General features: G+C 34.0%; 1 protein-coding gene across 2 annotated transcripts in view; it reads right to left on the bottom strand.

Annotated features, from left to right (window-relative positions):
• Nucleotides 1-3,885: 3,885 nt before the first annotated feature.
• LOC149781811 (coatomer subunit beta'-like) overlaps nucleotides 3,886-18,089 on the bottom strand; it is a 61,837-nt gene continuing 47,633 nt past the window's right edge. The window contains exons 20-21 of one of the 2 annotated variants that reach the window (XM_089935983.1): nucleotides 7,478-7,533; nucleotides 3,886-5,671 (exon numbers count right to left, since the gene is read on the bottom strand). In XM_089935983.1, coding sequence (XP_089792109.1) covers nucleotides 7,519-7,533 — 15 coding nt within the window. In that variant the 3' untranslated portion in view covers nucleotides 3,886-5,671; nucleotides 7,478-7,518. The remainder of the gene's footprint in view (nucleotides 5,672-7,477; nucleotides 7,534-18,089) is intronic. The other variant, XM_089935982.1, reaches the window with a different exon arrangement.

Here is an 18,089-nt window from a genome sequence, read left to right as displayed (position 1 = left end):
GACATAATGATTTTAATAGTCGCCATTTCTGAGAAAATATATAATTTTCATATCGATTTCATGCAGGTATAACTCAGTTTAACAACATTTAAGTTTGCTAGCCCATCTGCTAAGCGGCTATGCTTTAACACCACCATGTTGGCCTCTTGTGATACTAGACTGGTTTTCATACCTTCCATATAAAAGAAAAAGATACGGATATCAAACTGCCTGTGAAACAAAAAGTCTACTAGAAGAATTGAATCCTATGAGTGTTTGGATTGTCTCAACAAATATATTTATGGCAAGTACCCAAATGATCCATACTGCAACCTCCTAATATTCTGGTTAGAACTCGATCAATTTAACTCACGATCAGTTAAGTTACGACTCAATTACATAGTTGTGGAAGAAAATTCCTGGTTTTTCATAGTCCTACAATGTAAGACATATCACATATTGATGCCCAAAACATAAATATCAGTGTCATGGCCTAACATATAAGACTAGGATTTTTCCCCTGACTTTTGTCAATATTTGCAAAGTTCAAGTACTTTTCATGGTCGGGAAAAAAATTATCATTTCTTCTGATTTTATCCCGATTTATCGGTAGCATGGGAACCCAGTGAATATATATCTTGATTTTTAGGAATTGTAAAAAATACTTGATAAAGCAAAGCTAAGTTTACAAGTGGCATGAAGGGGAGGTAATGGAAAGAGTTTCTTCCCTTGTCTTAGTACATAGAAAAAAAACATTTTTCTTTTTTTTGAGGAATGTTGTTGTTGCTGTAGGGTTTAATGCCATTTTTCAGCACACGATAGGCTATATGGTGGCGCTCACCAGATAATATGTACTTTCGAGAGAGTGACATATGTAAGGTGAAGTATTTCTCATTTAAAACATGCACAGTGGAGAGAATGTTGGCATACCTCTATGCTACATTAATGTAATGTGGATGATATTTCTTTTGGATATTGTACTTTTGGAAATTGTACATGATTTAAGCACACTGCTAACTAAAATGACTGCTCCCTTGTGTTAAAAAATCAGTCTGAATTAGTCTAAAGTACACTACACATAGCAGCTATTAAAATAGGGAAAATGAATTTTGCCAGACTAGACAATACCAGCTTCTGAAAGTGCAATGAATGAATTACCAAATATATAAAATGTAAAAAAAGTTATCAGCTCTTTTTTATACAATTGACCTCTGAAGTTCAGGAAGTGAAAATGACCAAGCAGAGCTAGCACTTTTTTGAAAGGTGCACATTTGAAGTAAGGCCAAGCTCTATACTCTATAACCCATAGTACACCAATCAATCATACACCAAAATAAAGGGAATTAAAGGTTCTTTGCATTATACCTAAGATATACAAGGTCTTTTTTAAATAGCCAGTATAACCAGTGAGGAAAGCCGGGGAAATTCTTTTTCTTTAAAATCCTAACCCTATGCAAAATGCGAAACTGTATAGCACCACCTATATGGCAGCCAGTTTTAATGGTGGAGGAAGAACCCGGGAAAACCCAGGAAAGAACCACCGACCCACGAGAAGCTACTGGCAAGCTTTCTACATAGCCACATTGGCTGAATCCGAGACTTGAACCCACGCAGACAGAGGTGAGATGGCAGTGATCCGTAACAGACAGCGCTTTAGACCACTCGGCCAGTTGGGGCCCCTTCAGGAATGCTGGATTCAGGCAGTAGCAAGTTTACTTCTCAACGTTAATGTGATTATGGAATGTATCCAAAATGTATGTGCTATTAGCACTGTTGGACATTCTGGACAGTACTCACGTTGCACCAACATGGGTGAGATCGGATAGGTATGTTGAACTGGAACCTGTCAGTGAAATGTAGCAAAGAGAACAAATTTTGTATTTGATTCTGGATCAAATGGAATGCCAGTGTAGAGTACAGAGTAGGGGAGAGGTGTACTCTGATTGTGGTACTCTAAGGATGATCCGAAAGCTGTGAGACAAACCTAACACAATTGTGTTACAATAGTCCAGTCTTGAAAGCACTAAGGATCACATAAGCTTTTTAGTGGCATCAGCTGAAAGATAATTGCAAATGGAGCTGATGTATCTCAGCTCAACATATGCAGCCTTGCATATGTTCATGGCATGTTGGTGCAAAGGGAGTACTGTCAAGAGTAACACCTAGGTTTTGTACTGACTGTGAATTTAATGTTGGTGTTGCTGATATTTATTGATACGAGGTAAAGGATGTGAATGAGAAAGTCTTTGTGTTGTGATCAGAATGGCCTCAGTTTTATCATCATTCATCTGGAGCTTGTTACATGTTATCCATGATTTCACGTCAGAAATGCACCTCTCTACACCTTGGATGGAAGCATCAACTTCAGTTGGGTGGCTAGATTTGTATATTTTGGTGTAATCAGCAAACAACTGGTGAGACACTGGATGATGACACTTGAGAGCATCTGAGTGTATAGAATGAAGAGAACATATCCAAGAACAGACCCCCATGGAACACCACAACATAAATCAACTGGTGATTTAAGGATCGCCCACCGTATCTGACATAGTGTGGTGTTGACTTCTTATGTTTACAATGGTGATGTCATCAAATCTTCTGTTCCAGTCTTTGACTGAAATCGCTTAACCCATGGATGTCGCCTATCAACACTGGATTAATTTTGTATGCATGTGAAAAATGGCTGGGTTTCCTCAGTTTGAGGGAGATATTACATAGCTCATAATGTGATGAAATGTCAATATTCTCTAGTTTTAATGGCACCCAACAATGTTTAGGACCATTCTCTTTCAAGATTCAGTATTATTCAGATGATCTGGCATATACTATTTTTTTAATGGTGGCACTGGGGCTTAACATAATTGACGAAATACATGACCTATAACCAGCATGTGTTATTAACAAAGCTGAGGAGTTGCACATCCCAAGGTATCATATTGTTTAACATAGTTGAGGAAATACACATCGCATAAACAGCATTTATTATTAACATAGTCAAGGAAATGCATATTCCATAAGCAGCATGTGATATTAACATAGCTGAGGAAATGCACATCCTGTAAGGAGCATGTGTTATTTACATAGTTGGGGAAATGCACATCCTGTAAGGAGCAGGAATGAACATAGCTGAGGAAATGCACATCCTGTAAGGAGCATGTGTTATTTACATAGTTGGGGAAATGCACATCCTATAAGCAGCATGTGTTATAAACATTGCTGATGATATATACATTCCATAATTAACACGTGTCATTAACATCTTGAGGAAATAAAATGTGTCATGAACATAGTTGGAAAATACACATTCTATAAGTAGCACGTTATTAACATAGTTGAGGAAACATAACATCCCATATGCAGCAGGTGTTATTAACATGGTTAATAATAATAATAATAATAATAATAATGACTTTATTTCAGAGTGTGACTTGATTAGTTACAATGAGAAATAATCTATCCTCTAGTCCTCTGTTATGTAAATATAAGATACAAGCTAATAATATATTCACACACACACACACACACACACACACACACACACACACACACACACACACAACTGCTCACATAAATTCTCCATTGCTGCAGAAATGAAAATGAGGCATAGGAGTTGGGTGATGTAACATGTGCTTTGGTAAGTACACCAGTTTTGAAGATTTCATCCATTTAATACACCTGTTGTGGAAGGAAGAAATGCTAGGAGCTGATTTAATGGAGGATATGCAAGTCCTGTATGTAGCTTATGTTATTAACATGACTTTCACAGCCCACAGGGGACATTTCTTGATCTTCCAGCAAACAGAAAGGGGCTGCCACTGCGAAGACAAGTATTCATTCATCCAATGTGAAAGTTTAGTTATCTGAAATAAATTATTAAAGGATATATGAATAAAGAAAATCCAAATATTTCCTTCATGATTTTTATTCAGGGCAAAGCACTTGCTCCTTGCAAATATTTACACAGAAACAGAATTGACGTGGAGCAATAATTTGACCATGGCATATATATATACTTATGTACATACATTTCTGGATCCCTCAAACATCTCTATGTACAGGAAATATTTTCTTCTAATTCATGATGCTGTATATGGAAAGTAATAAATAAAACCATTTCAGTCAGTAGAACACTGTGATTCGGATGGAAGAATGCATTTTTCCAATATGTTTTTCTTTAAAGTGAAGCCCATAATCTTATTAGAATGTACTATAAATTAATCCTTTTTAATGTCTTTTTTTTCATTCTTTAAAAAAGATACTTTTTAAATACTTAAATTCAAGTACTGTGGAAGGCTTTCCATATTAAGTTCCCTGTTTGTTGGAGGTCTTTAATTTCATTGTTTGTAACAACCAAGAAATCTAAAGGAATTGCTACCCCAAGAAAGTAAGTGAACCGAACATATATCCTATATATAAAAGCTATCAATGCAACCGTTAATAATTATTGCTGGGATTTACATATACATGTACATCCTATTTGTCATATTTGAAATACAACTGTCTCAAACATTTCCTTCTCGGGGCAGAACCACCATCAATGACACAAAAACTCCATTGGTGTATTAGAGAAGGATAATAGTTACCCAATTTGTTTTCATTGTTAATTCTTTCATCCAAGATATTAGCCATGTTGCTGCCTTACATGGTTAATTAAGTGTGGAGTGAAAGTATTGACTTGAAGATGTCAAATAGAAAATTGTGCAATCGTTTTTATTTTCACATCCTGTTTGAAAAATGTCTTGATATGTACACAATTCTTCAAAAAATATGAAACACTCAGTTACATTTTTATAACTTAGTTTAACCTTTAATTTAAAGAGTTTCAAATTCAGACCTGCACATTACAGATGTAATGCATTTTAAACAATAGAGTATGCATGCAATGGACCTGCACATTACAGATGTAATGCATTTTAAACAACAGAGTATGCATGCACTGGACCTGCACATTACAGATGTAATACCTTTCAAACAGAATTTGTTTAAATTTATATATGATGTGATTTTCATAACTTTCTGGCATGTTGTAATGTATTATGATTTACACATTAATGTATTATGATTCACATTATAATATATTTATGACTACAAGCTACTTGTAAATAAGACTGCAAAACTTAAATGGATGCTGGATCAGATCAAAGTGATATCAATGAATATTCCATCTATATAGTAATTGGGATTTGTCCAGGACCTGTGACAATGCATACTTTTCATACATTGTCTTTTATATCCATCATGTATCTATCTTCAACAGGCTATAAATTTGAATATTCATGGGCAAACAGCAAAGAGGAACTGAAAATCTGTCACATTTTAAGAGAAAAAAACAAATTACACAGCGAGGCAAGTTTTTGCCCTGATAGTAACATATCTAGTGTCAAGTTTCTCTTTTATGCATTTAAAACATGTAAACACAATTGCCACCAAATATGGCATGTATAACTTTAATCTGTATAGAATATGTAATCAAGAAATATCTTTGCAATATCAAGCACTTCCATGATGTGAACTGCTTTCCATTTGTGAAAGTCTGAATGTAATTCTTCATCAGTGAATTGTCTTTGTCCATTGTCTGCACAAGTCTTTTAATTTGTCCATCCAGGAATACACCATATTCACTGTTCTTAAACAGGTTCTAAGATAGACAGATTTCTCAATCCTCCAAAAGGTCCTCATCTAAATTCACATCCTGAAAATAAAATGCAAAATTACTAGTATGGCACAAAATGAAATGGATTAAATACATTGTATATAAATTAGCTGATGATTAAATTCAAACTCTGATTCAGAATTTAATGGTCTAAATGTGGAAAATATATCAAAATAAATCAGCTTGAAGAAAAAATCAAATGTATTATTTAAATTTACTTTTGTCTATATGTTAAATAATGAATATCCAGGGCTGATAAGACCTGAAAACTAAATATATATATTTTTTTCTTTCTTCACACACACATGTATGAAGAAAGAAAAAAATTCTCCAGTAAATCTAGCAAACGTCTGTATAATGATAAATGTGCTGCAGTGATATTGGTAGGTGTTTCATTCTTACAAATGATTATGCACATCAAAAATGTATTGTAAAAAATATATAAAAATCTTGTTACTATAAAAGGGAAACATGCAATAGTTTCACAAAAATCACAACAATTTTCAAAAGGACGTGTCAAAAACTTGCAACAACAACAAAAAAAATAACTAGGTCATAGTGAGACATAATCCCAAAGGTCAAGGTCAAATAAGTATAACAATGTCTGCAGTTGGTGTGCTTTATACAAATCCCATAAGATGTCCAAATAATTACTTCATTTGACATCAACTTTCTTCCAAAATGACAAGGCTGGGCTCTAACACTAAAACATCACTTTGTTACAAATATACATGTTGTGGTACCCTTTGATATAAATATATGGAACAAAATGCATCTTGGGACTTGTGAGGAAGTAAAATCAAAACCCATACAGGACAAGAGAGTTAGGGAATCATCATCTTGCAGACTATATACAGTAATTAACACAGAAAATGTTGATGGTGACCTAACATTTAGCCTTATATAACATGCTGAACACAAAAAGCTAACTTTAATGTCCTTCAAATGAAATCAGTCACCATCATGTCAAAGATGTAGATTGTGAATCACAAGCTCATGACTGGCCAAAGTAAAGTAATGGGAGACTGGTTGCTGGATTGTGATTTACAATAACTCCTGAGATATAAGCTTTTTTACTTTTGTGAACATATTGATTTAAATATTCTCTATAATATTTTTAGAAATGTTCTTTTCTTTAATTGTCACTAGAGAATTTATATTAACATTTGAAACATTATTTGAGGAATTATTGTGGTGATTTCCTTTTAAAAGCATTTTCTACTCTTGTTTCATGTATTGTCATCAGTGGAACAACTAAAAAAAGTAACTACTAGAGGGTCTAATAATTTGTCTAAATCTCAGTTGCCTCCCTTGACAGACCAATCTGACCTAGATCAATATAGTGTTAATAAATTTAGTAAGACATAAAGTATGTTAGAATTATTAGTAATACAGACTATATTTGGCAAAGGAAAATGGACACTATGCCATAAGCATAAATTCATTCGAACAGGTATATCTTAAATGTGCATAATTTTCTAACCTATCTACAATCTGTTATGAGGACATATTGAACCCTTCCCCAAAACGTTGCATGCATAAATAATGCGCTGAAAACAAACTAAAATGCCCCCACAAATCATCTGGAAAATATGAATTATCAATTGTCAATGACTTTCATTCTATCATAAAATTCAGAATACTGTATTAGGATTTCTAAACAATGCTGGATCTTGGGTACTATGCCAATTGGCGATCCTACCTAATCCTAATCTAAACCCCAAATGTAGGTCACTGAGACCATGTGAAGTATTCTTCAAGATAAATGCACCTAACATGCATCATAACTGTACATGCAAATGTCTGATATTAATGAAGCATAATGCAGAAGCTTAATTATAATACCTTTGCCAATGACTAGAATAAAATTTTGACAGTTCCTTCATCTATGTTGTATATACCTAAAAAATACACAACTATTGGTATATTCCAGATACAGATATGAAGATTATGCTGATATAAAATTAAATATTGAATTTTTAAAAAAAAAAAGGAGACAGAAAATGGAATAATGAAACAATGGAGTGATTAGGTGTACTTTTTCAAAAATGCATTCAACTCGGTGTCCATGTTTGAAACAACACGAGCATGTTGGAGACCAGATTTAATTTAATCAATATGCATCACATAAACATCATACAAGTACAAAGCTCTCATCAAAATTTCTCCTGGAAAATATGTCGAATCCTATAATGGCTTTGCTAAATTGCAGCTGGACAACCATCTCTGCGCTGAAATAATTGGGCGCCGAATCAAACCACAAACATGAATGGGTGTGAAGAATATGTATACTTTCTTAATAAGTGTTGTCAGAATGGCAGCATTTGCAATTAGACATGAGCTTAATAAAGGCTAGTGGAAACCAATGATACAATTCTTCAAATCTGAAATTTTCAACTGTGAAGATAACAAAAATTATATAAAAAAAAACAATCCAATGCAACTCCAGAAATGTGAAAGCAGGCTTGGGGAGGCATGGGCAGCCAAACAACCTAAAAAATTTTAAGCTATGCTCACTGTGCTAACTTCCCAGGTTTTAGCAACTTCTAATTTTAGACAATAGGTGCTCTATGTCTAATTGATAAACATATAATGGTATCCCGTTGCTTTAAAATTATAACCATTTTTAATAGAAAAAACTAATATTTGTTAATCACGACAAGGTGTTCAAGACCTCCAGGATAATATAAACATGAGACATTGCCCTTTTGCAATCAGGTATAATTTGTGCTTGTTTACACAAAGCCAACAAGTTTAAACGATCATAGAGATATGAAGTATTGGTAAAGGAAATCTTCACAATGGGAGATAATCCACTCTGCATTACAGAACAGCTGACATGTTTCATGTGACCAGCAATGTGTACTATTTTACTTACAAAACCAATCCATGCTAATATTATCACAAAACACAAGTTTTTATCCAATGTTAGTGTGTGCTTTTCTAAAGCCTGTCATCATAGTGGTACGGAAGTATACTCTCTTCTTGGCTGATGACCACAAACAACTCTTATTTAGTAATAATACAAAAAAGATTAGAAATAGCCTGAAATAGGTGAAAATAACATAAATGGATACAATGGGGAGGGGTCATTGCTGATTTAAAAAGAATATTTAAATTTATTAAAATTATCTTTTCAAAGTTGATTCGATCATTCATCAATATGAGCTGGAAAGAAAGGCTCAAACAAGTGCACTGTTAATTATTTTACTAGCTTGGTGTAGTTGTTAAAAATGCACAGACTCATTTATTTTGGAAACAAAAGAGAATACATCAAGGATGGTTATGCTATGGATTTGATCTTGCATATCCTAAAATTTAAAGATATTACATTTCTAATATTTTTGTGTTTCCATTGGTTAATAAGAATTTAATTGACTGGGTGAAGTGGAACAAAACTGAACTTGAAGCACCTAACTTTGCCCTTTTCTTTTGTGTGGGGTGAAAATAAAGTTGCTATTTTTGGCTTCCAACTTGGAACAGTCATGGGAGAAAATACTTTATGCACTTGCAAAGTGACAACATGTAACCCATCCCACTGCTCATTTCAGAGAGCTGCAAATATAGCTTTATTGGCATTGGCAATTACCTGACAACATGATAATTGTAATTAACACACTTAGGGATCTCTAAAAGTGATTATGATGAAAACAGCTTGTGAACAACTGAAATCTGAATGTCACATCAAATAAGGAAATTCATCAAGGCTCAGTGAAGCATACAGTCCTAGTGTCACTGGATTGGATATTACAATCTGGAATGGGGGAAAAACACTGAATAAATTCAAGAAAGCATTAAATAAGAGGGACCGTAATCGTTATATTCAGGATAACGAGATTTTGGACACGTACTTGAAATATAAGTGCATTTACGAAATTATTTGCTGAACCAAACCTAGCCTCCTAGTAAGGTTAAAATGTCTCCCTGTTAGTTCTAGTATGGAACTGTTAAAATACAAGTGCATACTAGTAAACTATTTACCAACCAAAACTTTGCCACCCTGTAAATTCAAACTTCTCCCTCTTAGCCCTTGGAGGGAGAAGTGACATTTCTCTAAAATTTGGTCCTACTTTGGCAACTCCTCAACCCAATTATACACACAATGAACCAAAATATAATTTCATTTTCAGAGTATTATTCGAAAAATGCAAGAATACAATTGCAACTGCTAAATTCCTTGCATCATGTAGATCAAGGATTGAAACAGTATTCAATTAGAAGAGGTTGGTTAATACAATAACATTCTATGTATAAAACATATTCAATTAGAAGAGGTGGGTTAATACTAGACCAGTCTGTGTATAAAACATATTCAATTAGAAGAGGTTGGTTAATACTAGACCAGTCTGTGTATACTATAATTAATCTGCAAACTGACACTGGTACCAGATAGCTTGGTCAACTGCAGCACTAAAAGAGTCAAATGAAATTAAACCCCAAATGGCAATAATATCCATTTAACTGGACCATCTCCAACATTTAAGCAATGTACCTTGATCAGTATTTGACACTGATATGTGCCCACTGAAACAAAACCATAAACTTTAAGCAATGTGCTTTGATCAGTATTTGAAATTGTTATTTGTCCACAGAAGTAAAACCATCAACCTTCACAGCAGACTAATGACTTGAATACATTTTGCATAGTCTGGCAGGTTATGCAAGTGAACCTTCAAACATATTTATTGCAGAGATTATGATGTCTCATTTATTTAAAAGCTTTAACCTTCATGATGATAATAGCATTGCCAATGCTGTGATTGCCACTGGAAAAATATTACACCTTTGGCAATGGTAAAAAAAACTCTAACTTGACAGAATGTGTTGTCTGGTCTGCCTCTACAACACTTAGGGCAGAAAGGAAATCTCTGGGCCTAATGGACACCATGTTGGTAAAAAACAACAAGCCTAACCACTAAATCTACAACCACCCCTACATTATCTTACCTCAGCTTGAAGACTAACCTTGTGATTTTCCTAGAGGAGCAAAATATAGGAAATTTTAGTTGAATTAATGCTAAACATACACTTCCTTTAAAGCACTCTCCACAACAGAGTAAAAAATGGCACCAACTAGAAAAGGGTTTTTCAGTTCGCTTTCATATGCTTTAGTACTGTACAGACCATTGCAACCAAATTCAACCAAATTTAAACTTTTATGTGGCCCAAATATATATTTCATGGTAGGTCAGTAATTGTAACTATTTTTAATAAAGTGAAACTCATTTTAAATAAACAAATTGGATGATGTTCTAGCATGATCCACACAATACAAGAGGCTACATTTATTAACAGGACAAGATTAATTAATTAGGTGAAAGAATGAAAAGCATCATGGATGCAATGATGATTATGACAAACATATGATGGTGATAATGACAGAAATCATATAAAAAAAACTTGTTCCAGAACATTAACCTCTTGCTTCCTAATATAATTGCAGTATACCATGGATTTCAACAGAGATTTCAAGACTTGTTCTAACTCCCAGACAGAAAACAATATAATGGATATAATATGGTATTATTTTGCTATAAGTAAGAGCAAGATTATTTTCCTCCTAATGACAGAAATTTAAAAAATAAAAATGTGCCAAAGAAAAGTAACTTGTTGGATCCAAATATAATTGTGGTATACCATGGTATGTCTTGCAGTATGTTAAAAAACAGATCAGGGCCATTTAATTTAAACATACATCATTCCAACAGAAGAAAATATTTTAACAACATATCCCAGCATACCCTGAATACTCTAAGAGCTGATATGAAAGTCCTTCAAAATTTGTAATTTCAGCTATGGATAACTACTTTACACTCAAAAGTGACTTCCCCCTGTGTTGTAAGTAATGGTGTGCAGTACTACAAGTATACCAATTTAGTATGGTATTTATTTCCTGTGGTACAAGTATTTTGGAATCTTTCATCATTAAAGGGGGGGGGGGGCTGTGATTTTCTTTTGAAGTGAGAAATTTTATGGTCTTTTATAAAAATAATATTTAATTTTTTTCTTCAAGTAATATAATGGATATAATATGGTGCTATTTAGAATAATGATATTTTTGCCTGCCAATGACAGAACTTTAAAAAAACATGTCCTAGGCCTCTGAATCAGAACATGAAATTGTTGCTTCCTAATATAACTACAGTATTGTGGAATATATTATAGTATGTTCAGAAATACCATGTTACACATTTTTTTGTTGGTATCCAGATCTAGTCCCAAGCAGGTTTGACTTGAACACCCCCGTACAATATCTTCACATAATTTTAATAATGTCTCTGTCTGTGCTGATCAACTACAGTGTTCTGCAGCTGATGGATTTCAGCAGACATTGCTATTCAAGACTTGCTCTACCTCCCAAACCAGAAACAAGTTAGGGTGGCTATCTGTCTTGGCTGTCAAATAATAAAAGCATTAAGGCTATTTCAATGAAACGTACAAGGTACCCAGAGAAGGCAATTTTTTAATATTGTATTCCAAGATACCCTGAATACTCAAAGAGTTCATATGAAAATCATACAAAATACAAACTTTCAACTATGGGCAACTACATCAAAAACATTTACAAGCGTATAATTGTACAATATCTTCAAATCAACTTCAATATACTGTCAATGTCTCTGTGCTAGTCCGCTACACTGAGCTGCAGCTGATGATTTCAGCAGAGATTTCAAGACTTGTTCTAACTCCCAGATAGAAAACAATATAATGGATATAATATGGTTCTTGTTGCTGTTGTAGGGTTTAATGCCATTTTTCAGAACAAGATAGGCTATACATGGCGGCCAGTATTAATGGTGGAGAAAGAACCCGGGAAAACCCTGGAAAGAACCACCAACCCACGAGAAGCTACTGGCAGATACAATATGGTATTATTTTGCAATAAATAAGAACAAGATATTTTTCCCCTAATGACAGAAATTTAAAAATTAAAAATGTGCCAAAGAACAGTAACTTGTTGGATCCAAATATAATTGTGGTATACCATGCATGTCTCGCAGTATGTTCCGAAACAACAGATCATGGCCATTTAATTTAAACATACATCGTAGACATAGAAAAAAATATTTTAACAATATATCCCAGGGTACTCCGAATACTCAAAGAGCTGATATGGAAGTCCTTCAAAATTCTTAATTTCAGCTATGGATAACTACTTCACACTCAAAGTGCCTTCCCCTGTGTTGTAAGTAGTGGTGTGCAGTACTGTTGTTGTTGTTGTGGGGTTTAACGCCATTTTTCAGCACACGATAGGCTATACATGGCGGCCAGTATTAACGGTGGAGGAAGAACCCGGGAAAACCCCGGAAAGAACCACCGACCCTCGAGAAGCTACTGGCAAGCTTTCTCACATACCCACATTGGCTGAATCTTAGACTCGAACCGCCGCAGACAGAGGTGAGATGGCAGTGATCCGTAACGAAGAGCGCTTTAGACCACTCGGCCACTCGGGGCCCCTGTGTGCAGTACTACAAGTATATCAATTTAGCATGGTATTTATTTCTTGTGGTACAGTTTTACTGTACAAGTACTTTGGTATCTTTCATCATTAAAGAATATATGGAAATTCACAAGTAATCTTGTCATGAATTTAATTATATTAACAGCATGTTTTCATTTTTCATGATAAAATATTTCAAAATTGTATTTATGTTTTTTTACAAAACAGCTATATGTCACAAATTAATTTTGAATTTTAAAAATATAATCATATTTCTGATCCTTTAATCACATTTACGATATGTGCCATGCATGCTAGCATTGTGGCCAAATGGGATGTCATAAGAGATTCAAGCAAAATGCAACGTTTTGTAAAATTTCTGATATAAATAAATGGTTATTAGTTATATACACTAAATATAGTCTCTTTGTTGAGTGTTTTATGTTTACTGGCCCTCTCTGATAAATATTTTGCATGGGAATTGACATTCCACTCAAAGTTTCTGAGCCTATTATATCAATAGTGTAGCCAGTCAATTGTACGCTTCAGTGTCAACATTTCCTATTTTCATCAAATAGATCTCTAATATCAATATAATGTCTTTCACAGGGTGTCAGATATTACGTAAGCTGAATCGTTCCACTTTAGTTACAGTTTTAGATTACAGCTTGTACAACAATTAACATTAACATAGCAAATTCATCCACTACAAGGTACTTACCATCTTATTTTTCAGATGGGGCGGCTGTGATTTTCTTTTGAAGTGAGAAATTTTATGGTCTTTTATAAAAATAATATTTAATTTTTTTCTTCAAGTAATATAATGGATATAATATGGTGCTATTTAGAATAATGATATTTTTGCCTGCCAATGACAGAACTTTAAAAATACATGTCCTAGGCCTCTGAATCAGAACATGAAATTGTTGCTTCCTAATATAATTACAGTATTGTGGAATATATTGTAGTGCATTCAGAAATACCATGTTACACATTTGTTTTGTTGGTATCTAAATCAAGTCCCAAGCAGGTTTTACTGGAACACCCCAAGAGTGTACAATATCTTCACATAGTTTTAATAATGTCTCTGTCTGTGCTGATCAACTACAGTGTTCTGCAGCTGATGGATTTCAGCAGACATTGCTATTCAAGACTTGCTCTACCTCCCAAATCAGAAACAAGTTAAGGTGGCTATCTGTCTTGGCTGTCAAATAATAATATGGATATAATATGGTGCTATTTAGAATAAGGATATTTTTGCCTGCCAATGACAGAACTTAAAAAAAAACATGTCCTAGGCCTCTGAATCAGAACATGAAATTGTTGCTTCCTAATATAATTGCAGTATTGTGGAATATATTGAGCATGTTCAGAAATACCATGTTATACATTTTTATGTTGGTATCCAGATCTAGTCCCAAGCAGGTTTTACTCGAACACCCCCGTACAATATCTTCACATAGTTTTAATAATGTCTCTGTCTGTGCTGATCAACTACAGTGTTCTGCAGCTGATGGATTTCAGCAGACATTGCTATTCAAGACTTGCTCTACCTCCCAAACCAGAAACAAGTTAGGGTGGCTATCTGTCTTGGCTGTCAAATAATAAATGCATTAAGGCTATTTCAATGAAACATACAAGGTACCCAAAGAAGGCAATTTTTTAATATTGTATTCCAAGATACCCTGAATACTCAAAGAGTTCATATGAAAATCATACAAAATACAAACTTTCATCTATGGGCAACTACATCAAAAACATTTACAAGCGTATAATTGTACAACATCTTCAAATCAACTTCAATATACTGTCAACGTCTCTGTGCTAGTCTGCTACACTGAGCTGCAGCTGATGATTTCAGCAGAGATTTCAAGACTTGTTCTAACTCCCAGATAGAAACAATATAATGGATATAATATGGTTGTTTTTGTTGTTGTTGTTGTAGGGTTTAAGGCCATTTTTCAGGACAAGATAGGCTATACATGGCAGCCAGTATTAATGGTGGAGGAAGAACCCGGGAAAACCCTTGAAAGAACCACCAACCCATGAGAAGCTACTGGCAGATACAATATGGTATTATTTTGTTATAAATAAGAGCAAGATATTTCCCCCCTAATGACAGAAATTTAAAAATTAAAAATATGCTAAAGAACAGTAACTTGTTGGATCCAAATATAATTGTGGTATACCATGGCATGTCTTGCAGTATGTTCAGAAACAACAGATCATGGTCATTTAATTTAAACATACATTGTACCCATAGAAGAAAATATTTTAACAATATATCCCAGGGTACTCTGAATACTCAAAGAGCTGATATGGAAGTCCTTCAAAATTCTTAATTTCAGCTATGGATAACTACTTCACACTCAAAGTGCCTTCCCCTGTGTTGTAAGTAGTGGTGTGCAGTACTACAAGTATACCAATTTAGCATGGTATTTATTTCCTGAGGTACATTTTTACTGTACAAGTACTTTGGAATCTTTCATCATTAAAGAATATATGGAAATTCACAAGTAATCTTGTCATGAATTTAATTATATTAACAGCATGTTTTCATTTTTCATGATAAAATATTTCAAAGTTGTATTTATTAGTATTTTACAAAACAGCTATATGTCACAAATTAATTCTGAATTTTAAAAATATAATCATATTTCTGATCCTTTAATCACATTTACGATATGTGCCATGCGTGCTAGCATTGTGGCCAAATGGGATGTCATAAGAGATTCAGGCAAAATGCAACTTTTTGTAAAATTTCTGACATAAATAAATGGTTATTAGTTATATACACTAAACATATTCTCTTTGTTGAGTGTTTTATGTTTACTGGCCCTCTCTGATAAATATTTTGCATGGGAATTGACATTCCACTCAAAGTTTCTGAGTCTATTATATCAATAGTGTAGCCAGTCAATTGTACACTTCAGTGTCAACATTTCCTATTTTCATCAAATAGATCTCTAATACCAGTATAATGTCTTTCACAGGGTGTCAAATATTACGTAAGCTGAATCATTCCATTTTAGTTAGTTTTAGATTACAACTTGTACAACAATTAACATTAACATAGCAAATTCATCCACTACAAGGTACTTACCATCTTATTTTCAGATGGGGGGCTGTGATTTTCTTTTGAAATGAGAAATTTTATGGTCTTTTATATTTAAAATATTTAATTTTTTTCTTCAAGTAATATAATGGATACAATATGGTGCTATTTAGAATAATGACATTTTTGCCTGCCAATGACAAAACTTTAAAAAAACATGTCCTAGGCCTCTGAATCAGAACATGAAATTGTTGCTTCCTAGTATAACTGTAGTATTGTGGAATATATTGTAGTGCATTCAGAAATACCATGTTACACATTTGTTTTGTTGGTATCTGGATCAAGTCCCAAGCAGGTTTTACTGGAACACCCCAAGAGTGTACAATATCTTCACATAGTTTTAATAATGTCTCTGTCTGTGCTGATCAACTACAGTCTTCCGCAGCTGATAGATTTCAGCAGACATTGCTATTCAAGACTTGCTCTACCTCCCAAACCAGAAACACGTTAGGGTGGCTATCTGTCTTGGCTGTCAAATAATAAAAGCATTAGGGCTATTTCAATGAAACATACAAGGTACCCAGAGAAGGCATTTTTTTAATATTGTATCCCAAGATACCCTGAATACTCAACGAGTTCATATGAAAATCATACAAAATACACACTTTCATCTATGGGCAACTACTTCACACTCAAAACACCTTTCCTAGGCCCCAAGTATGTTTTACTGGAACACTACCAAAATCATTTACAAATGTATAATTGTACAATATCTTCAAATCAACTTCAATATACTGTCAATGTCTCTGTGCTAGTCCGCTACACTGAGCTGCAGCTGATGGATTTCAACAGAGATTTCAAGACTTGTTCTAACTCCAAGATAGAAAACAATATAATGGATATAATATGGTTGTTTTTGTTGTTGTAGGGTTTAATTGCATTTTTCAGGACAAGATAGGCTATACATAGCGGCCAGTATTAATGGTGGAGGAAGAACCCGGGAAAACCCCGGAAAGAACCACCAACCCATGAGAAGCTACTGGCAGATACAATATGGTATTATTTTGCTATAAATAAGAGCAAGATATTTCCCCCCTAATGACAGAAATATAAAAAATAAAAATGTGCCAAAGAACAGTAACTTGTTGGATCCAAATATAATTGTGGTATACCATGGTATGTCTTGCAGTATGTTCAGAAACAAATCAAGGCCATTTAATTTAAACATACATCACACCCATAGAAGAAAATATTTTAACAATATATCCCAGGGTACTCTGAATACTCAAAGAGCTGATATGGAAGTCCTTCAAAATTCTTAATTTCATCTATGGGTAACTACTGAACATCCTGGGTTATAAGCAGTGGTGTACTAAACACTCAAAGTGCCTTCCCCTGGGTTGCAAATAATGGTGTGTGGTACTACAAGTTTACCAAACATGCAAAGTGCCTTCCCTGGGTTGTAAGTAGTGGTGTGTGTGTGTGGTACTACCAGTTTACTAAACACTCAATGTGCCTTCCCTGGGGTTTTAAGTAGTGGTGTGTGGTACTACCAGTTTACAATGGTATTTTTGCTTGTGGTACTTCTTAACTGTACCAGAACTTTGGTATCTTATGTCAGTAAAGAATATATGGAAATTCACAATCTTGTCAAGAATCTATTGATATTAACAGCATGTTTTCATTTTTCACAACAAAATAATTCAAAATTGTATTAACTTCATATTTTACAAAACAGTTACATTTGTAACAAATTTAACAAATTTTACAGATATAATTATATTTCTGATCCTTTAATCATGTGATACGTGCCATGCATACCAGCACTGTGGCCTAATCAGATGTCGTAAAAGACAACTTCAGGTAAAATCCAATTGTTGGAAACTTTCTCATATAAAAAGAGTAATTATTAGTCATGTACCTGTGTATATAAATGTGTTAAATGCATGTATTCCTTTGTA

Source organism: Sinohyriopsis cumingii, chromosome 15, assembly GCF_028554795.1.
Source record: "Sinohyriopsis cumingii isolate HCF-2022 chromosome 15, ASM2855479v2, whole genome shotgun sequence".
In the NCBI taxonomy this organism is placed as follows: domain Eukaryota; kingdom Metazoa; phylum Mollusca; class Bivalvia; order Unionida; family Unionidae; genus Sinohyriopsis; species Sinohyriopsis cumingii.
This window is presented reverse-complemented; position numbering and strand designations above follow the sequence as displayed.